General features: G+C 36.5%; 1 protein-coding gene across 1 annotated transcript in view; it reads right to left on the bottom strand.

The window, feature by feature from the left end:
• Positions 1 to 23,457, bottom strand: part of CATSPERE (catsper channel auxiliary subunit epsilon) — a gene marked incomplete at its 3' end in the record, with an annotated part of 259,766 nt that overhangs the window by 58,665 nt on the left and 177,644 nt on the right. The window contains exons 12-17 of the mRNA XM_081221981.1: positions 13,761 to 13,819; positions 11,601 to 11,676; positions 7,832 to 7,884; positions 5,862 to 5,912; positions 5,427 to 5,460; positions 5,279 to 5,358 (exon numbers count right to left, since the gene is read on the bottom strand). Of these exons, the coding sequence (XP_081078107.1) occupies positions 5,279 to 5,358; positions 5,427 to 5,460; positions 5,862 to 5,912; positions 7,832 to 7,884; positions 11,601 to 11,676; positions 13,761 to 13,819 (353 nt within the window). The remainder of the gene's footprint in view (positions 1 to 5,278; positions 5,359 to 5,426; positions 5,461 to 5,861; positions 5,913 to 7,831; positions 7,885 to 11,600; positions 11,677 to 13,760; positions 13,820 to 23,457) is intronic.

Raw genomic sequence — 23,457 nt, 5'->3', positions numbered from 1 at the left:
GTATAACTGATTCACTTTGTTATAAAGCAGAAACTAACACACCATTGCAAAGCAATTATACTCCAATAAAGATGTTAAAAAAAACCCAAAACCAAACCAAAATAAATAAATAAATGAAAGACAAAGGCAAAAAAAAAATTCCTATTGTCTTTGCTTCCACAATTCCACATTATCTATGTTGTCCTTGTGTTTCTCTGAATGTTTTTTTCTGGCTCTTATTTCTAGACTCTTTTTTCCTCTCACTACCTCTGAATATTGTTTTTTTTTTTTGTATTATGTTTTTTAGTAGCGTAAATCTTTGGCTCATAACTCTTCTTATTTTCCATATTATAGTTAAAATGAAACACTTACAACTTTTTATACTTCCTTTTATGTGGCGGGAGCTCAATGAGTATAACATTCTTGGTTTATCTTTTCTCTTCTATTCACTTTGCCCATTGGGAAGTGGGTTGACTTAAATGATTGATAACTTAGAAAAGAATAAACTGGACATGCTTGGCTTAGCTTCACATTTTTCTTCTTATGAGTGAATTTGTTGTAGGATAACATGTTCTTTTCTCATTTATGTTATACATTTAAAGTGCCTCCAAGATGAGAGACCAAAAGTGGATCAACAATACCTGTGACTGGGGAGATAATTCTTCTTAACCCTGTTAGGTATAGTATTAGTGGTATAGTATCAGGAAGTTTACTTTCTGCAAATGTAAGCTACATCTGTCAATATATATTTTTTGTCAGTAATAAGTGATGAGTAATAACATTCACCTTCTGACTCATATTATTCAATTCACTCATGATTTGGTCAGGGAAGAGGGGTACAATTGGATCTCCTATGTAACCCAACAATTCTTTATGATCACCCACAACAATTCTTAATATCACAAAATTTTTACTGACTTCCAAATATATCTCTAGCTCAGACAGTTTATATGAACTTCAGATGCTTCAATTTAACATTTTATTGCACACCTCCTTCTGGATGTCACATAGACTCAAATTCAAAATGTCTAAAAATCAACTAGTCATCTTCCCCTGTAAGCGTACCCTTTATTCTCTATTTTATATTACAATTGATGGTATTAAAATTTATCCAGTTTAAGGAAGCCATAAACATAAAATTCATGAGTTCATTCAGCAAATATTTATTGATTGCTTACTATATGCTAGTCAGTGATCTAGGTGCTGGAGGATATAACAGTGAACTAAATAAATAAAAAGCTCTTTTCTATGGAACTTCCATTATTGTAGAGGAGAAAAGACAATACACAAGTTAAATAAGTAAGATGTATAATTTTTTAGGTGGTAATAAATACCATGAACAAAAAAGACAGGTGAGGAGTGAAGGTGGTGCAGCGGCAGCTTATAATTTTAAACATGACAGTCAGCATAGGTCTCATTAAGAAAGTAACATTTGGGCAAAGACTTGAAGGAAGTGAGAGAACAAACTAAGTGAACATCTGGGGAAAGAGCATTGCAGGGACAGCAAGCAGCAGGTACAGTGGCCCTGAGGTGGGAATCTGCTTGGCTTGCCTGAGGGACAATAAGGAGGCCAAATGAGTAGAATGGAGTAAGTGAGGTGAATCTCACCAGGAGAAAGGTAACAGAGACAGCAGATCACATAGAGCTTTGTAAATCAGAGTAACGACTTGGCTTTTACTCAGTGATTATACATTTTGAGCTTAGGAGTGATGTGCTCTAACCATTTTAAATGACTCACTGTTGCTGCTATATAGATGCAAGGGTGGAAGCAGGGAGACCAACAGAAAGTCTATTTTAATAATCCAGGCAAGTAGTGATGGCTTGGATCAGGGTGGTAGCAGTTCAAGTGGTGACAAATAGATTCTGTATGTATCTTGAAGATAGAGCCAATAGGATTTACTGATGTATTGAATGAAAGATATAAAAGAAAGAGTGGCTAGGGGTGATTCCAAAGATTGACCCAAAGAGCCAGAAGGATAGCATTGATATCAGTTGAAATGAGGAATGCTATTTATGGAGCAGATTTTGAAGGTAAGATCAGGAGTTCAGTTTTGAACAGGTTAAGTTTTATATATCTAGGCAATATCTAAATAAAAAAGTGATTTATGTATTCAACATCTAAGTGGATTTATGGGTCTGGAGTTCAAGAGTTTTGCAGATACTGTTAGTGCTCACCAAATAACCCTGTGCCGGTTTACATTTTCTAGCCCACCTTGGAGTTAGATTAGGGCTATGGCATTAGGTTCCATATAATTGGATGTGGGTGGAAATGATGTAAACCACTTCTAGGCCCGGCCCTTCAAGATATCCCAGGAAATCCTCTAGTCTTTTTTTTTTTTCGTTTTCCCCTATCATAGTGGTAGTCTAGGAGGCTGTGTCAAGATGATGTAGGTAGGAAATATGTCAGACTATGACAAGAAAAAGGTTAAGCACAGAGATGTTAGGGTTTGTTACTGCAGCATAGCCTAGCCGTATTTGACTAATACAATGGAGGATATTCAGGCTGAAGATAGAGTTTTGGGGTTTATCAATATATTGAGACATTCGAGTCCATGAGACTGGATGACATCACTGAAAGAGCAAGTTGAAGTGGAGAAAAGAAAAGAAAGCTTTGAGCCTTGGGGCATTCCAACATTAAGAAGTCATGGAGAAAAGGAGAAACTAAGAAATTAAGGAGGAGCTATCAGTGAGGTAGCAGGAAAAGTAGGAAAATGTGATATCCTGGAAACCCAATAAGGAAAATATTTCAAGTAGGAGGAAATAATCAACTGTCAATTCTTGTTAATGAGATCAAGTAAGATGAGACCTGAGAATTGACCACTGAGTTTAGCAATATGGAGGCCAAGGCCGTTGGTCACATTGGCTAGCAGTGCCAATGGAGTGGTGGGGGTAAAATCCTGACTGAGAAAGTTTTGGGAGAGGATAGGAGAAGAGTTGGTGACAGTGAGTATAGTAGCGAGAGGGGTAGTGGGGTCAAGAGAGGGTTTTTGTTTTGGTTTAGTTTTTGGTTTTGGTGAGGGAAAGTATTGCATATTTGTATGATGATCCAGTAGACAGGGTAAAGTTGATGATGCAGGAGAAAGAGGGGGCAATTTCAGGAGCAGTGGTTTTAATTAGAAAAGGGTGTGGGTATCCAGTTCACAAATGGAGGGACAGGCCTTAGATACCCATATACTTTATCTACGGTGTTAGGAAGATAGACAGTTAATGGGCACAGATGCTTGAAGATGGATAGATAACAGTGTAGAAGTTTGCAGAAAATCTCTCCTGATCGATATTACCTTTGACTCATTCATCTTCCTCATTCTCTCTTTCCCTCATCACTCACATCTATCAATTATCAAGCCCTGCCTGTTATTATGAGTAATTTTCTTATAAGTGATTCCTCTTTTTTGTCTTTGTTGCTATCTCAGTCATTTGTTTTTTTTTTTTTTTTCCTCCCTGGACTACCAGTACAGTTTACTACCTGGTCTCCTTACTTAGACATGTTTCCCTGAAATTCATCTTCTACACTTCTTCCAGAGAGAACTAGCTAAAGCAAATATTTAATCATGCCACTCTACCATAAGAATGGATAAAAGTCTTCCATGATCTGGACTCTACCTAGCTAGTTTCCTAGCCTTTTCTCCTGATACATCATGCCTTGCTATGTGCTCCGATAACCTTATACCATTTGAACTATGAGATTTCTTCCTCTAACTATCACTTTTGCTTGAAAGGCTTACTCAGTGGAATTCCCTGTTACCTTCCCCACTTCTCCTTCTCCCCTCTTCCTTCAGTTAGATATTCATTATCCTTTAAGACTCAGTAACTCAGCTCAAATGCTCTGGGAACACTTTCCAGAGCCCCTCTCCCTTCCATAGGTGAGTTGGATTCTTTTCTTTTCAGTTTCAATACCAACCACCCATGTCATTCCTTTCTATTGTTCCATTTAGCATATCAGTTCATATCTAATTTATCAGACACTTGAGCTCCTGAGAGCAGAAATCCTGGGTTATTCACCTTTGAATTCCCAGTACCTAGCACAGTAATTGGTGTAAAGTAGGTGTCTAATAATGATGATATGAACTGAAAAGTGCACTTCTCTGGGAGAGAACATTAAGATTTTTTTACCACTGGAGGATTAGGCAGTAGGTAAAAAAACAAAACAAAGAAAAAAACTAGGTCTCAGTGGGGGAAGGAGTGCCTAGGGTGCCCAATAAACGCAGTGGCATGATTAGATGTCTAGAAGATTGAAACTAAAGAAAATAGCAGATTAGCCTGATAGCTCAGAGAACCCATGACAGAGGGATTGTAGGAGGGTAACATAAGAGGGTGAGGGCAGAACACAGAATCTTAGAACTGCCATAGATGAGAAGTGGGGGGCAGTACGTGCTGGCAGAGGCCTTCTGGATTGCAACAGGGGAAGCTCTGATGGCAAAACTAAATTGGAGTGGCTGATTCATTACTTACACCTACCCACCCTAAGAGATCTCAGAAGCTGTCTTCAGCTCGAGGGCCCCAAAAGCTGAAAGCATTGACTAAAATTTTGATGTTTTGCTCATAGGAATTTCACTTCCAGTAATTTATCCTCATGGCATACCTGGACTAATGTCCATGCATGTACATAAATGGATATGCACCACAACTTTTTTTATAATAGCAAAAAAAAAAATTAGAAACCTAGGTCACTTGTCTCATATTTTTCTATATTTTTAATTTTGTAACAAGCTTTTGTAACATTTTTATAATCATAAATCTAGAATAAAGTCAGAGAAGCAAGCAAACTAGCAGAAAATCACTTGGAAAAGCCTTCCTTGTAGCATTTTATTCATATTTTTATTATGAAACATTATTTATAAAAGTTAAGTTAGAGATAATATTTTTGAAATCTCCCCATGTACTACCCCTTATTAGTAATCTAGTTTCTCTCTTTGCGAGCATTCAGTTATTATTGGCACATGGAAAGAAAAGTCATATGTCACCAGGGGGAGATAGTTCCTATAACAGGAAGGGGTGCTGGAGGTTGAGGAGAGATTTAGAGAGGATAAAGCAAGGGTTAGGAGACTGTCTGCATCCATGAGAGGAGTCTCAGCTCTCTTACCTACTTATGCTTCAGCTTCTAAATTGTAATCTCCCTCAACATGCAGGGACCATGGACCATCCAACTTTCCATAACCAGTACTGAAAACCTAGTGTTGCATATCTTTGGGTGCTCAAAAATATTTATTATTAAATGCATGATTAATTAGGCTTCTTTTCATACTTTTATTTTGAAACTTTCAAAATAAGTTAAAATTTTTAGTGAGAATATACTTACAGTTGAACCACAGGGTGAAACTTTTCTCTGAAATCAACTCTCAGTGGGCAGCCATATTTTTCCCAATTATATTTTACTCTCTAGAAAAGGAAAAATGCTTTAGTTATTTTCTATATTTGGCTGATTGACAAAACTATAGTTTTCTTACCAAGTGTTTAGATGGTCGATCCCTCAGATATGACCTGTAAAAAGACATTTTCATTACTTAGAATATTTCCTCTTCTCAAACTTAAAACCATTACTTTGTTTGGATAAAGAGGTATCACAAAAGTCAAACAGATAACCATAATTACAAAATACTCCTAAAATATGTGGAGATTAAACAACATACTTCTAAATAGCACATGGATCAAAGACAAAATCTTAAGAGAAGTTAGAAAATATGCTCAACTAAATGAAAATGAAAACACAAGTTATCAAAATTTGTGAGGTGCAGCAAAATCAGTGCCTAGAGGTAAATTTATAGCAATAAATGTATATATCAGAAAAGACTGATGATAATAAGAATAAATACTAACTGATTCTAAGTTATTGATACTACATTAATATAAAACTCAATGTTTATGTTAAAAATACTTCTTACTTTTCAATGATGTAAAAAAAATCATGCTGAAGACATTCTTTTTTATCAAATCTACAAAAAATAAAACATAATGAAGTTGTAATATCATCATTCCTTATTTACTAGCACAAACATTTAATCATTTAACTCAGTGATTCTCAAACTCGAAAGTATCACAGAATCATCACTTATTGAATTAGAATCTTTGGGGTTGGTGTGTAGCCCTAGCATTTCTATTTTTAAAACTCAGCTTCACAAATGTTTCTGAAGGTACCAGAATTTGAAATATACTGATTTACCTCTTATATTTGATACATGTGAAAATTTGTAGAAAATCCATCAAAGTAAAGACAAATTTCTTTGGACTGTTTCATTCTTCATAATTTTTTAAAACACAGAGTTCTAATTGCTACTAGAGACTCAGTTGCGCAGGTAAGGATCTATTTTAAGAATTCACATAATTTCTAGTTAGGGTTTATGCAGACATAAGGCTATCATGGTCTATAAAATGATAGAGTTTTTAGTAAGCTAAATTATTCATTTGACCATTTTTGCTGGCTGCTTCCAGTGTAACTCAGAAGGAACCCCAGTCACTGATGTGTTTATATAGATATTGGAAGACTAGGACCATCTCCCACCCTGAATTCAAATTAAACCCCAAGAGATACCCTCCTTCATTGACAACTCTCCTATCAGAAGTATCATGGGCCCCATGGGTATCCTTTGCTGATTGTGAAAACTTAGGCCAACCACAACCTGAATCCAAGAAATTAGGGTCATTTTTAGAGTTCCAGAGCAGTGGGTCATTGACTAAGAGATTTGGAAAGAGGTCCTGAAATCTGTTTTCAGACATGCTCTCCAGGTGATTCTGATGAGCAACCTAGTTTGACAATTGCTCTCTAAACCTTCCCAGAAATAGATTGATTCAAGCTGTTTTGCATCTCACTGAAGAAGGAAATCTTCATGCAGTGATACTGCATGCAGGGGTACTGGGAATCGATTTTGGTAACATGTTGCTTAGAGTAGTTATTCTCAAATTTTAATGCCCCTACTAATCTTGGAAATTTTGTTAAAACAGAGATTCTGACTCAGCAGGTACAAGGTGAGGCCTGAGATTCTGCATTTCTAGTAAGTTCCCAGGTGATGCCACTGCTGGTCTATAGATTATACTCTAAGGAGCAAGGATGTAGACCATCCCAGAAATAAGATGCTATAGGCTGTTTAAATCAGTTAGCCTTTGTGTTTTCTGGAAAAGGACTTACGGGAAATGCAAATTCCTTGCTGAATGAGATGGGAATATTTAATTATCTATCCGCCAACTGATTTTAACAATTCACTACTCAAAAGATTATTAGAATGACAGATGAATAGACCTTTGTTTTGGATGAGAGCAAGCCACTTCATAAATAGATTCAGATAAGAGTCAATGTTACCCCACCCTCACCCTAACCACAGGAAAGGAATTGCAATACATTTTTGTCTCCATTATACATTCCACCTCAGTTAAACAGATTTGTGTATGCTGACCTTTATTCTCTCCCATGCAGAAGAAAGAGCTGTGGATGACAAAAGTTCCAGTGTGCTTCATTGTGAACCGTAGTAAAAATCAATAAAAGTCACACCTTGGGATTCTCTGAAGGAAACACTGGTGGCTCTGTTAGGTTTGCTCTAACTTTCTCATGGAAAAAGGTGCAGGAAACTGAGGCTTCTCTCTTGTGGTTACAAGCAGTTCTCTGACAGAAATGATATTATAACTGGTTTGAGTAGGATGGACAATGGAGGTAAGTTTTTCTCCCTCTCATTTCTCTGGAAATGAGTTGTACACTGAAAAGTCCAAACAAGTCTGGTTTGGACAAATTATCAACTTGTAATGAATGGATTTCATATAGACATGTCAATCATTGGGCTAATATTATCGCTAGTAATTACCATTTAGTTCACCATTCGTTTTTAAACAAAGAGTAAGACAAGTCAAATGCAAATATACTTGCCCTTTAACAGCAATGAATTTATTAGCATCACAGCCAACAGATATTTGGAACACCTAAAGTAAAGTAATTTAGGTGATGAGTTTAGTGGTTCTAATTCACATGATCTAAAATATTACTACAGCTAAAAGCAATTACATTTTAGATTTGAAATAACGTTTTAAATGTAGAGTTTTGTTATACTGCTCTGTGCTGTTTTCCTCCTTCTTCTTCGATCACTTTTTTCTTTCTTTGCTTCCTTTCACCCTTACTGCTCACAAGGCCCAAAGGTTGGGTCTCTGCTTTCTAACTTCGATGTGATCTATCACTACTACCTCTACAACCATGACTATCAACTCTGTAGTTCCAGCTTGCACCTGACTCACCTGGCAGGTTTCTGTAATAGTGAATGGGCCAAAATGTTTGTCCAGGTTTTTCTGTAAGATGTTATGGGAACACGAATTTGACTTCTTTTTAGAGTCAGAGTCCTGGTTCTTCCTCAACTGGGATAAGCTACTTATATTTCTACCTGGCTCCAGGATACCTTACTCACTAATGTCTACCCTGCCCACCTCTGCAACCCCCCACCCCAGGCTTTCTAATTGGGATTTAGATACTTGCCTTCTGTTTTAAACATGTCCTGTATGTTGCATATTTCCACAAGGCAAATCTAAAAACACCCTTGGGGATCAGGAGGGTGGGGTTAGAGAATGATGTCCAGCCAAGCTTGATGGATTTAAAGAATTGCACCTGCTAAGCCAAGAGCTTTCAGTCTTCATTTGAAAGGCATGCTCCACAGCAGGAGTTCATGGATTTTATTTCTTGAACTATCTGATCTCACCCATAAGACCTGACTTGTTCTCTCAACAACTCTACCCTCAGTCCTTGCTGTCCATCATTATTAAATCTTTTCCCATCAAATGTGTTTAGAAACATGTGTCTGCCCTTTATCTTTACTAAATTATCCATATAAGGTACATGGTTGGCTGAGGTCCTCAAGTTTTTCATAGTTAGGGCACACTATCACTTGATGATCTTATTTGTAACATCTCTTCTTTTATGGGTCTTAGTTCACAAAAATCATTCCTATTCTCAGACTTAACAACCATGACTCAGATTAAAATACATGAGTTGACCTGCAGGTGGCTCTTGAACAGGAGCACGAGTACAGAATGTGGGAAGTATGAATAAGACTGTTTTGTAGGGTACCCACTGCTGGAGGGCTGACACATTTTCCTTGGGACAGGACACCTAACAGAGAAATTCTGACATATAGCCCAGATGAAAACAATGAATGTAGTAGTCTTTATTTAATATTATTCTCTTAAGTACAGAGACAGGCAAAACTGTTTCTGCCTTAGCTCAGAATCAGACACAGTGTGTTCCTTCAAACTGGACAGAACAACTGAACTGAGACAGGAATTCTAAAGGCCTTCAACACAGAAATGTTGGTAGACAATATGTTAGACAGAGTGTAGTCATCTCTCCCTGGGAAACTTCATCTTGGAAGGAATTACTAACGCCTTCTGAGGACTGGTTTACTAGGGTGGCCTCACTGCATTCTGGGTCTTGGTGTACAGTTAAAAAACTGAGATGCAGCCCTGTTGGTGCTGTCAGTTCTATTTGCTGCGCTGCTGCAGGCTATGGAGACTAAGTAACAAAGACGGCAGGCTCATGTCCAAATGGCTCAGTCCATGGTCCATTTGGTCCAGCAGGTTTAACAAGGGCTTAACTTCATCCAACTAGAGAAGAAGTCTGTGGGCCCTCTGTCTATAATATTTATCCAGGAGGCCGATGACTTGCTTACCAGTGGGGATAGGAGCACATAGAAGGGTTCCTGTGATTGAGAGCATACCTTGTAGTTGTGTACAGGTTTTTATTTTCTTGGCTAACTAGAGGACCTACCTCCACAAGGCCACATTTTCCTGTTGCCTAAAGGGCTATGGCATATTCCATTATCTTCTACTATATGGCATACTCTCCATTCTATTTCAGTGGATGGGTCAAAACAAACTACCTGAAATGGGCACAGATGGTGGCTAGATTTGAACGGTCCATGTCTTGGGGTGTGTGAAGGAAGAAACCAGTAATATTAGATAATTACTCTGTGACAGGTACCGTTCTGGACATTTTACATAAATTATCTTATTTAATACTCTCAACAAAGTAGATAAATACTGTGAGATGGATATTATATTTCCCCTTTTACAAATAAGTCAGCTGAGACTCAGAGTGTTTAGGAGCTTCTTGAAGCCAGTAGGTGGTAGAGCTTGGATTTGAACTCAGGTTAGGTTAACATGTTTTTGTAATGCCTGGGCTGGGCAGGATAGGGTGAATAAGGATCCCTAACAAATCTATAAATTAGACAGGAAAAAGATGGAGGAAACAACGGTGCTTCAGGAAGGTATCTTATATGGAATATGGTAGAGCAGTCGAGGAGCTGAAGATAGAAAATGCAGACCAAGGCTGGGGGAGGATCTCGCTAGGTTGCTGTTTTTTGCCTCCTCAGCAGATTAAGCTGGGTAGGCAGCATGGTGGGTAAACAGGGGGAGTGGTCAGTATGCACCTGCAGGCAATTTCCTGAGGAAGCAGTGTGTGTCAGCAGTGCTCAAGGATGGATCACGTCTGCCTCAGTTCAAGGCTCCCTTTAAATTCATGGAACCTTGGGACTTCTCTGGTGGTCCAGTGGCTAAGACTACATGCTCCCAATGTAGGGGGCCTGGGTTCGGTCTCTGGTCAGGGAACTAGATCTCACATGTTGCAACTAAGAGTTCCCATGCTGCAACTGAAAAGATCCCACATGCAACGAAGATCCTGCATGCAGCGATGAAGATCCTGTGTGTTGCAACTGAAACCTGGTGCAGCCAAATAAATACATTTAAGTTCATGGAACCGTGCCCTGGTAGGAAGAGGTTCTTGGTGCTGGGGTCCTGAAGAGCAGGGACTATGTCTCATTTAACTTTGAATTCTTCATGTAGGTATTCCCCATTGTGCTATGCCTGATATGTAGTGGGCGCTCAATATATGTTTATTGATTATTAGTTGGAATGAGAGGGAATAAAAAGAGGAGGCATCCCTCAGTGTGGAACAAAGACTCAAAGGAGGTGGTGGTGGGTGATTGCCTGAACACCCACTGCTATATCACATTGCTGTGCTTTTGTATATGCCTCTTCCTTCTCAACTTCTACTTACTCTTCAACAGTCATTTTATGCATCACCTTCTTTTCACCTTTCCCCTCCCAATTAAAATTGCTTACTTTTTTCTCTGGGCTATTTGGTAACTGTATATCTCATATTCTTTCACATTAGTTTATGTTTTCCCCCTTGGAAGGGACTCTTTTCATCTTTGTAACTCCCATTACTTAGCACACAGACTGAAACATAGAAACGTGGTAGGCACACAATAAAATTTTTTGAATGAAGAAATGATCCAATTTTTAAAATAAATAAACATAGCATAAATATGGATATGACTGGCAGTCTTCTCTGAAAAACCATATCCAACTTTAGCTGTTCTCATTAATTTCAGTTTTCCTCTACACAATTTTATTTATGTTCAAAAACTAATAATTTTACATCTTTGTAAGTGTTTATATTCTGATGGTAAACTCATGGAGGGCAGTAATCTAATCTTTTCCCAAAGTAAAATTATGGTTTCTCTACAGTGAAACATTACAAAATGTTGCTATATATTAGGGGTAGTGGTATTGAATGGAGTTAATACGTATTATTTAGTTTTACCACCCATGTATTATTGAAGTAAAAATTTCAGTCTTCTACCCATGTTGCTTACCTTTTGGGAGACTGGACACGTTTTTGCATGTTCACTAGGTCTAACGTGAACAAGCAGAAGACCTGTGTTCTGGTATCTAGGAGAAACAAGCATGTACAGGTGATTATAGAATCACAAGGGAGGTAGCCATGAGTGTGCCTTTGTGCAGAACAGATGAAAAGTCCCATTAACATGTTGTGATTGAACTGCCCCCCCCACTCATGAGGAATTCTAGAGGCCTGGTGGTGGTGGTGGTGACGGTTCGCAGTTTCTGCTAAGGTGCATTGTGGTCATATCCTAAAGTCACTCCCATCTCATGGTATCCCATATTTTGGCCAGCATTGGATAGGCACAAAAGGAAATAAAAATGAGTTTCTATCAGCACTTCAGGCCCTCTGTTTCATTCACACCCTCAGTCTCCTGAGGATGGGGCTTTGCAGCTGACATCTTGCCCTGCTTCCTGACAGTATTACAAGGCCGTAGCCATTGCATAGGTTCCTTCTCTAGCCTCTACAGATTTTTTCCTCCTATTGATAATGCTTTTGGAACAATAGATATTAAGTGATGAAGTTAGTTTTCTGAACCACATTATGCTGCATAATATGATCTGACTGGAAGCAAAAGGGAGATCAGACATAAAGCCTTTGTAGATTGTGAAATGCAAGTGAATAATTTTGTGTTCAGGCAAAATAGGAGGGCTCAAAAATTACAGAAGAAAAAAAATTGAAAGTATTATTCCTTCCCTGCCCGTAGTAAGGTTTTTACTTTTTGAAAAAACTGGGAGAAAAAAACCCCACAAACATACTAACCACAAACAAATGTTCTTTTCCTTCCAATATTCATTATATTTTAATATTTATCATATATTATATATAAAATGTACTAAATAAGTGAGGATACAAATAGCACATTTTTATATTTTTAAATCACTGTACTATATTTCATCAACTCTAAGATACATTTTTTATTTCCTTTAACACCTTTGAAAACAGGAAGCATCTTATAATTATGCCAGTTATGGCTTTTTCCCCCAAATTGATGGAAACTTTGAGTTGATATATTCAGTGATATAGTACAGATCTGTAAGAAAAGGACACCAAAGTAAATATTGCATCTTCAATCTTCTACATAATTTTACTTATAGGTAGATTTTTTTTTTTCTGCCATGGCTGATTTCAAAGCTTTTGGTATTTTTTCTCAAGTCTCGGACTGACCTAAAGTATCCTGGACAATGTGATATATATTGTACAGTAACAGAATTCTGAGTAAATATCCACAAAATCAAAAATACCCAAAGGAACCCACAATATTAGAAGAATCAAGAGAAAAGTTGGTGAGTTAGGGAGGAAGGGATGTATTGAGCCTCTCTCGACTACTGTGTCTAAAGTAGCATTTTTCCTTGCTCTTCCTGGTCACTCTCTACTGCTTCTTTCTGCTTTATTTTTCTTAATAGCACTTATAATTATTTGGACCATCTTGTTTATTTACTTGATTACTTGCTTCTTGTCTTCTCTCACTAGAGATATGTCTCACGACAGCAGTACTCTATCTTTCTTGTTCACCATGTGTTTTGAACACCTAGAGTGCTTGGCATGGAGTGGGTATTCAAACTCATGTGGAGTAGCAGCCTAAAGAAAAATGAACTTTTCCTTAGAAGAACAATGCTATCTTTCCAGAAAATATATTGAGTCGGGACATAATGATAACCTAGTGCCTTAAGATACAATTCCATGTTGGTTACCTTCCTCCAGAAATTAAGTGTTTAGGTGCTACTTTATTCCAAGATTCAGAGATGGTGTTTTATCTGACTCTACTCATAATTAAAGACTTTTTGGGATTAGAGTTCTAGTTTTTGCTTAAGGATAGTATGTAAAGACTTTGGGATGGGAATGAATGATAAAAAGTACTCAAAAATTATTGAATTAAGAAATAGTGTGGTGTTTTTTGCACCTTCAGTTGGATGAATAGCACCATCAGATAGGTCATGTTTTCATTTAGTTAAAGGAGTATTTTACATTTCTATACAGAATACTATTTTCACATCTTTCCAGACATTTAAAGGAATCTGAAATCGGGATATTTAAAAGGATATGAGGTCATTTAAATAAAAGAATACATATAAATCAGTAACCTGAATAGAATATTTAATATTGAGTAGGCTCTTTTAAAAGTCTTACTTACTGTAACTTGAAATAATCATCTACTGCCTCATAATTTACATTCTGAGAAAATGTTACTGTCTGAAAAAGAAAATAAAAAAGTTTATGTAAAGTAGGAAAATTGGGAATGGGGACAATGGATACTTTCAAGACAGATTTAAATTTTTCTTTAGGTAAGAAAAATAATATATTTAACACTTTTTGTCTAATTTCTTTTCTTTTCTATCTCAGAAATGCCAATTATGTAGATATTAGATTTCCTTTGTTACATTTCCTTATTTTACTTTTAATTTTATATTATCATAGTTCGTTTACTTATACTGCTTCTCTCTCCCTCCTCATTTGACTTTTGTTGTTGCAATAGTCTTATTTTTATTTTTCATTTATATCACCATAGCAAACTTTTCACTTTCTTCTGTTTTCTAATAACCTGTCTCTGGACCTTTTAACTTCTTCTTTGATGTTTTCAAATCATTACAAAATCATATTGTCTGTAATTTTTGAGACTATGGGAGATTATTTGCCTGAATCTTTCTTCTGTTGTTTTTGAGTAATTTTTTAAAATGTCCATTTGCCTTTTGCATATTTCTTGCTATTTTCTTCCCTCCAGGCCATGTTTCATCTCAATTTTCAGAATTCTGTATGGTTGCGCTCACCTCAGGGTAAAGCCACTTACAGAATATATATGATTATAGAGGCAGAAAATTATAAACCCCACATTTTTTTTCTTTTGTGGTACATGGGCCTCTCACTGTTGTGGCCTCTCCCATTGCGGAGCACAGGCTTTGGACGCGCAGGCTCAGCGGCCAAGGCTCACGGGCCCAGCCGCTCCACGGCATGTGGGATCTTCCCGGACCGGGGCACGAACCCATGTCCCCTGCATCGGCAGGCGGACTCTCAACCACTGTGCCACCAGGGAAGCCCAAAACCCCGCATTTTTAAAGCATGGTAGCTAGCTACAATTTCTATAAATCTAAAATACTTTTTTGGTAGTTCTTTGTTATATCTATAAATATATACATAAACATATGTATAACTATTCTATATATAAATATGCTATATATCTCTAGATCTTTATATATAATATAAATATAATATATATGTATATATGTGTGTGTATATATATATATGTATATATATGTGTATATATATATATATATATATATATATATATATATATATATATATATATATCTCCAGAGAGAGATCAATTGTGAGGATTGGCTAATCTGTTGTGATGAGAACAGAGACTCTGTGGCTCTAAAACTCCTTAGTAAAAAGATTCATTTCCAAAACAAAGTTTATTTACTCGTATGCTGGATGCTAAGTGGTATGACATAAAATATGCAATCTTTTATGATAAAGTTGAAGGCTGTGAATGTCATCACATTAAAAATAAAACTAGTTTCAAGTTCAAGGAAAGGAACTATCAAATTTACACCTGTATTCTCTTGTATGCCATGTTTTCCTTCATATGTAATCTTAAAAATAACTTTACAAGAAATTTGCCAGAGACAGAAATGAATGAACAATAAAGATGACAGTTAAAAACTCATGGGGATGCAGACCAATCACAAGCACTGAAATTGAAACTGTGATTAAAAATCTTCCAACAAACAAAAGCTCATGACCAGATGGCTTCACAGGCGAATTCTATCAAACATTTAGAGAAGAGCTAACACTTAACCTTCTCAAACTCTTCCAAAATATAGCAGAGGGAGGAACACTCCCAACTCATTCTATGAGGCCACAATCACCCTGATACCAAATGAGACAAAGAAGTCACAAAAAAAAGAAAATTACAGGCCAATAACACTGATGAATATAGATGCAAAAATCCTCAACAAAATACTAGCAAACAGAATCCAACAGCATATTAAAAGGATCATACACCATGATCAAGTGGGGTTTATCCCAGGAATGTAAGGATTCTTCAATATACACAAATCAATCAGTGTTATAAACCATATTAAAAAACTGAAGGAGAAAAACCATATGATCATCTCAATAGATGCAGAAAAAGCTTTCAACAAAATTCAACACCCAATTATGATAAAAACCGTCCAGAAAGTAGGCATAGAGGAAACTTACCTCAATGTAATAAAGGCCATATATGACAAACTCACAGGCAACATATTTCTCAATGGTGAAAAACTGAAACCATTTCCACTAAGATCAGGAACAAGACAGGGTTGTCCCCTGTCACCACTTTTATTCAACATAGTTTTGGAATTTTTAGCCACAGCAATCAGAGAAGAAAAAGAAATAAAAGGAATACAAATCGGAAAAGAAGAAGTAAAACTGTCACTGTTTGCAGATGACATGATACTATACATAGAGAATCCTAAAGATGCCACCAGAAAACTACTAGAGCTAATCAATGAATTTGGTAAAGTAGCAGGATACAAAATTAATGCACAGAAATCTCTTGCATTCCTATACAGTAATGATGAAAAACCTGAAAGAGAAATTAAGGAAACACCCCCATTTACCATTGAAACAAAAAGAATAAAATACCTAGAAATAAATATACCTAAGGAGACAAAAGACCTGTATGAAGAAAACTATAAGACACTGATGAAAGAAATTAAAGATGATACAAACAGATGGAAAGATATACCATGTTCTTGGATTGGAAGAATCAACATTGTGAAAATGACTATACTACCCAAATCAATCTATAGGTTCAGTGTAATCCCCAACAAATTAGCAATGGCATTTTTCACAGAACTAGAACAAAAAATATCACAATTTGTATGGAAACAGAAAAGATCCCGAATAGCCAAAGCAATCTTGAGAAAGAAATATGGAGCTGGAGGAATCAGGCTCCCTGACTTCAGACTATACTACAAAGCAATAGTAATCAAGACAGTATGGTACTGGCACAAAAACAGAAAGATAGATCAATGGAACAGGATAGAAAGCCCAGAGATAAACCCACACACACATGGTCACCTTATCTTTGATAAAGGAGGCAAGAATATACAGTGGAGAAAAGACAACCTCTTCAATTAGTGGTGCTGGGAAAACTGGACAGCTACATGTAAAAGAATGACATTAGAACACTCCCTAACACCATACACAAAAATAAACTCAAAATGGGTTCAAGACCTAAATGTAAGGCCAGACACTCTAAAACTCTTAGAGGAAAACATAGGCAGAACACTTTATGACATAAATCACAGCAAGATCCTGTCTGACCCACCTCCTAGAGAAATGGAAATAAAAACAAACAAAAAAAAAACAAGTGGGACCTAATGAAACGTACAAGCTTTTGCACAGCAAAGGAAACCATAAACAAGATGAAAAGACAACCCTTAGAATGGGAGAACATATTTGCAAATGAAGCAACTGACAAAATATTAATCTCCAAAATATACAAGCAGCTCATGCAGCTCAATGTCAAAAAAACAAATAACCACATCCAAAATTGGACCGAAGGTCTAAATAGACATTTCTCCAAAGAAGATATACAAATTGTCAACAAACACATGAAAGGATGCTCAACATCACTAATCATTAAAGAAATGCAAATCAAATCTACAATGAGGTATCACCTCACACCAGTCAGAATGGCCATCATCAAAACATCTACAAACAATAAATGCTGGAGAGGGTGTGGAGAAAAGGGATCACTCTTGCACTGCTGGTGGGAATATAAATTGATACAGCCACTATGGAGAAACAGTACAGAGGTTCCTTAAATAGAACTACCATATGACCCAGCAATCCCATTACTAGGCATATACCCTGAGAAAAACATAATTTAAAAAGAGTCATGTGGGAATAAAGATGCAGACCTACTAGAGAATGGATGTGAGGACACGGGAAGGGGAAGGGTAAGCTGGGACAAAGTGAGAGAGTGGTAGTGTATATATGGACATATATACACTGCTAAGTGTAAAATAGATAGCTAGTGGGAAGCAGTCGCATAGCATAGGGAGATCCGCTCGGTGCTTTGTGACCAGCTAGAAGGGTGGGATAGGGAGGGTGGGAGGGAGGGAGATGCAAGAGGGAAGAGATATGGGGATATATGTATATGTATAACTGATTCACTTTGTTATAAAGCAGAAACTAACACACCATTGTAAAGCAATTATTCTCCAATAAAAATGTTTAAAACAACAACAACAACAAAAAAAAACCAAAACAAAAAGAGTCATGTACCACAGTCTTCATTGCAGCTCTATTTACAGTAGCCAGGACATGGAAGCAACCTAAGTGTCCATCGACAGATGAATGGATAAAGAAGATGTGGCACATATATACAATGGAATATTACTCAGCCATACAAAGAAATGAAATTGAGTTATTTGTTGTGAGGTGGATGGACCTAGAGCCTATCATACAGAATGAAGTAAGTCAGAAAGAGAAAAACAAATACCTTATACTGACACCTATATATGGAATCTAAAAAAATGTTTCTGAAGAACATAGGGGCAGGACAGGAATAAAGATGCAGATGTAGAGAATGGACTTGACACAGGGAAGGGGAAGGGTAAACTGGGATGAAGTGAGAGCGTGGCATGGACATATGTACACTACCAAATGTAAAATCGATAGCTAGTGGGAAGCAGCCACATAGCACAGGGAGATCAACTTGGTGTTTTGTGTCCACCTAGGGGGTGGGATAGGGAGCGTGGGATAGAGACACAAGAGGGAGGAGATATGGGGATATATGTATATGTATAGCTGATTCACTTTGTTATACAGCAGAAACTAATTCACCATTGCAAAGCAATTTTACTCCAATAAAGATGTTAAAAAAAAACTCATGGGGAATAGATTGAGAAAGTTTAACATATGATTAATCAGCATTACAGAAGAAGAGAAGATAGAGAAGAGGAATAGACAATATTTGCAAGATACCTGATGAAGACAGTGATTTAGATATGTATGAGGTCCAAGAAATCCCAAACAACAAAAGAAGTAAAGAAACCTGCATTTAGACACCTCATAGTGAAAGTGAAGAAAGCAAAGGATAAAATCTTAAAAGCAGCCAGAGGGATAGGTGTTAAAATTGCAAGTGACTTCTCAATGGCAACAATGCAAGCCAAAAACCAATAGAATAATATTTTTAATGCTGTTTAATAAAATCATCACCAAATAGATTTCTATATCTGTAGAAAATATTTTTCAAGAACAAAAATGAAATATAGATGTTTTCAGATGAACAAAAATTGAATATATAATCACCAGTAGCCTCTCACTAAAAGAAATGTTAAGGAATGTACCTAAAGCAGAAGGAAAGGAATACAAGATGCAAGCACTTATGATAAAAAGGAAAAAAGGGGCTTCCCTGGTGGCACAGTGGTTGAGAGTCCACCTGCCAATGCAGGGGGCACGGGTTCATGCCCCAGTCTGGGAGCATCCCACATGCCACGGAGCGGCTGGGCCCGTGAGCCATGGCCGCTGAGCCTGTGCATCCGGAGCCTGTGCTCCTCAACGGGAGAGGCCACAACAGTGAAAGGCCCGCGTGCCGCAAAAAAAAAAAAAAAAAAAAAAGGAAAAAAGATAAAGATAGGGTAAATGCACATTGCTGTATAAAATAGTAATAACACTGTCTAATAGTGAATCTATGAATTCAATTACATGTGAGCTGGGGAAAGAATAAATTATTTACTTAAATTTAGTCTTGTATAAATTAAACATTCAGGTTAAAATTTCAAAGGAAAACTGACTAGAAATACAAACAGAATGTATAACTGTTGAACCAGTGGAAGGGGGAAAATGGAATGATAAAATGTATGCAACTAAACCTAAAAAGGCAAGAAACTAGAGGAAAAAACATAGAAAGAATGGGAAAATAAAAGTACAAAGCAAGATGGAAGGCAAAACCTCTAACATATTATTAATTGCAATAAGTGTAAATAGACTAAATGTTCCAATTAAAGGACAAAGATTTTCAGACTGGACAACAGTAACAAAAATTTAAAAACTCAAATATATGGTGCTTATAGGAAACATAGCTAAAACATAAGGCAATAGAAAGATGGAAATTAAAAGGGTAGAAATTGTATGGAAATATTAAGTAAAAGAAAACCTGATATGGCTATATTAAATATGAAACAAAGTAGACTTGAAAGCAAAAGTATTACTACAGAGAAAGATCGTCATTTCATAATGTTTAAAGTTTCAATTCATTAAGAAGAGAATTTAAAAACTTGAATGCATCTAATAATATGTTTTCAAATATATAAAGTAAAAATTGACAATCAGATTGAAAATGATACCAGATGAAAATCTGGATCTTCACAAAAAATGAAGAGCATTGGAAATGATAAATATGTGTATAAATATAAAGTGCCTTTTTATTATTTAATTCTCTTTTAAAAGATAATTGACTATTTAAAGCAACAATAATAGCAATTCATTGTAAGGTTTATAAAGTACGTAGAAGTAAAAGTATGGCAACAATAGTACAAATGTGATATATGTGAGGGAATATAGAAGTATATTGCTATAAGGTTATTATACTATAAATGAAATGATACAATATTGAGGGCAAACTGAGATAAGTTACAGATGTGTACAATAAACCCTAAAGCATCCAATAAAAAACCAAAATGAATAAGGAATAACTAAAAAAGCCAACAAAGATGCAAAATGGAATCATAAAAATAATCAAAAAGAAGGCAGAGAAAGTGGAAAAAAATTAAAAACAGAAGAGACAAATAGAAAACAGATAGTTAAATGGTAGATTTAAACCCAACAATACCAAAAAAAAAATCACGTTGAATGTACCCAATAAAAATGCAAAAATATTCAGAATAGATAAAGAAGTAAGATCCAACTTAAAAAAATGAAAGACACAAATGATTTTCCATACTAAAAGGATGGGAAAAAAAGATATGTTGTGCTAACATTAATCTAAAGTAGGCTGGAATGGCTGTATTAATATCACACAAAGTAGATTTCAGAGCAAAAATTATCTCCAGAGTAAAAGGCATCATGTTTCAAAGTGCACATGAAACACTTACCAAAATAGACCATATTTATAGCTATAAAACAATTCTCTATACATTTAAAGGGATTCAAATAAAAAATATCTTTTCTTACTATAATTGTATTTATTTAGAAATCAGTAACAGAGAGCTATCTGGAAAATCACTGTCCTTCTATATAACCCATAGGTCAAAGAAGAAATCACAAAGAAAATGAGAAAGTATTTTGAACTGAATGACAATGAAACTACAACATATCAAAATTTGGGTATACAGATAAAGCAGTTCTTTTTCTTTTATTAGTTGTGGTAACATTGGTTTATAACATTATATGTTTCATGTATACATTATGAAAAATAGACTTCTGTATACACTACAGCATGTTCACCACCAAAAGTTTAGTTTCTATCTGCCAGCATACAGTTGACCACCTTTACCCATTCTGCCCTCCCCTTACACATCTTCCTCTCTGGTAACTCTAATCTGTTCTCTGTATCTATGTTTAGTTTGGTTTGGTTGTTTCTTTTAGGTTTTTAAATATATATATTCCACATGTAAGTGAAATCACATGGTATTTGTCTTTATCTGATTCATTTCGCATAATATCCTCAAGCTCCATTCATATTGTCCTAAATGGCAACATTTCTCCTTTTTTCATGGCTGAGCAGTATTTTATTAATTATACATGGCTTTTTCCCATGGTTTTTCATGGTGCTTGATGAGTTTTTTCTCTGCCTGAGAATTTGAAGTAGTGAACACCAAACACCTCTCCTCTTTAGGTAGAGCTTTTTTTAAACTTGATTTTGACAATTCGATAGATTGATAGATTGGTAATTACAACCTTTCTTTTGTTTTTTGGTAAGTGGTGCTATTGCACAAGTTTTTGGCTTTTCTAATGTGAGCTGCCTCTGGCTATGTTTAAGAATCGGCATTTTCCACCCACCTCTGCCTCTCCTGGAGGTGTCACCCTATGCCCTAGTTGTCACTGCTTGTGCCTCCAGGGTCACTGGTGCCTTGCTGTTGCCGCTGGTCTTGCTGCTGTTGCTGGTGTTGCCACCTGGAGCACTGCGTTGGTGTGGCCTCCATTAAGTCTGGAGTTGCCTAAGTTATAGGAACTGCTGCTGTGAGGGGAGGGGGAAGAGAGGGAGGTAGCCACAGTCATGGGCACCTCTGCCACATCTGGAGTTGTTGGGTTTTGGGGCACTGCCTCTGTGGGTGGTGGAAGGCTCGAGTGGCAGGTACCTCTATAGCTGGAGAGACAGGGTCACAAGCCATGCTGCTGCTGCTGGCCATTTCCCTGTGGCATTTCCCTGTGGCAGTGGGCACCACTGTGGCAAGAAGGTCGGAGTCATGGGTGCCACCTCCCCTCTGCAACCAACAGACTCAGCCACTGCAGCTGGAGGCTGGGATTACTGGTATAGCCTCTGCTCTTCCTCCAGTCCACCTCCTCTATGTGTTCCAGTCCACCCACATTTAGATGTACACATGTGTGTCCTGGTGTGTTGGACAGAGGCACCTTTGTTGAGTTATGCATTTTTACTGGTTGTAAATTGAAGGGGAGAGACAAAGAGAGTGCCTCATGCCACTATGATGCTGATGTCACTCCTCTAACTAAATAGTTATTAGAGAAAAACTTATAGCATTAAAGTCCACATTAGAAAAGAAGAAAGGTCTTAAGTGAATGACTTAAGCTTCCATATTCAGAAACTGTAAGAAGAGAAATAAATTAAACCCAAAGTAAGTGGCAGAAAGGAAATAATAAAAAAATTAATAATTTGGGGACTTCCCTTTTGGTACAGTGGATAAGACTCCACGCTCCCAATGCAAGGGGCCCACCTTCAATCCCTGGTCAGGGAACTAGCTTTCATGTGCATGCTGAAACTAAGAGTTCCCATGTCACAACTAAGGAGCCCGCCTGCCACAACTAAGACCCAGTGCAACCGAATAAATAAATAAATAAATAAATATTTAAAAAAAAGAAACTCAAAGAGTGGTGCTGCAAGATTAAAAAAATAATTTTATCAATAAAATAAAAAATAGAAAATCATTACAGAAATCAATAAAACCAAAAGCTGATTCTTTGAGAAAATCAATACAGTTGTTAAGCTCCAGCCAGGCTGACTGGGTAAAAAGGAGAGAAGAAACAAATTACCAATATCAAGAATGAGAAAGTGGATATCACTACAAATTCTACAGACACTAAAAGGATAATAAGGAGATATTATGAATACCTTGTGCCTATAAATTTAACAAGATAGATGAAATGGACAATTCCTTGAAAGTTAAAAACTACTAAAATTAGCTCAAGAATAAGCAGATAACCCAAATATCCCTATATCAGTTTAAAAGATTGAAGTTGTAATTAAAAACATACAAAAAACACCAGGTCAAGAGGTCTTCACTGGTGAATTCTACCAAACATTAAAGAAGAAATAATACAATTTATACATCAATTTTTCTATAAAATAGAGAAGGAGGACCTCTCCCCAAAACATCTTAAGAGGTCAACATTGTTGATACCATAACCAGAAAAAGACATTACAGGAAAACTATAGACTAATAACTGTCATGAACTAATAACCCTCATGAAGAAAAACTTCTTAACAATATTGAATTGAATTCAATTGAATTCAAATTGAATCCAATGTTATATGAGGATAGAACATTATGACCAAATGGGATTATTCTAGCAGTGAAAATAAATTATTGGAATTCACCATATTAACAGATTAAAAAACATGATCATTTCAATAGATGCTGAAAAAGCATTTTATG

Source organism: Mesoplodon bidens (genome assembly GCF_964165515.1).
Source record: "Mesoplodon bidens genome assembly, chromosome: 2".
Lineage (NCBI taxonomy): Eukaryota > Metazoa > Chordata > Mammalia > Artiodactyla > Ziphiidae > Mesoplodon > Mesoplodon bidens.
This window is presented reverse-complemented; position numbering and strand designations above follow the sequence as displayed.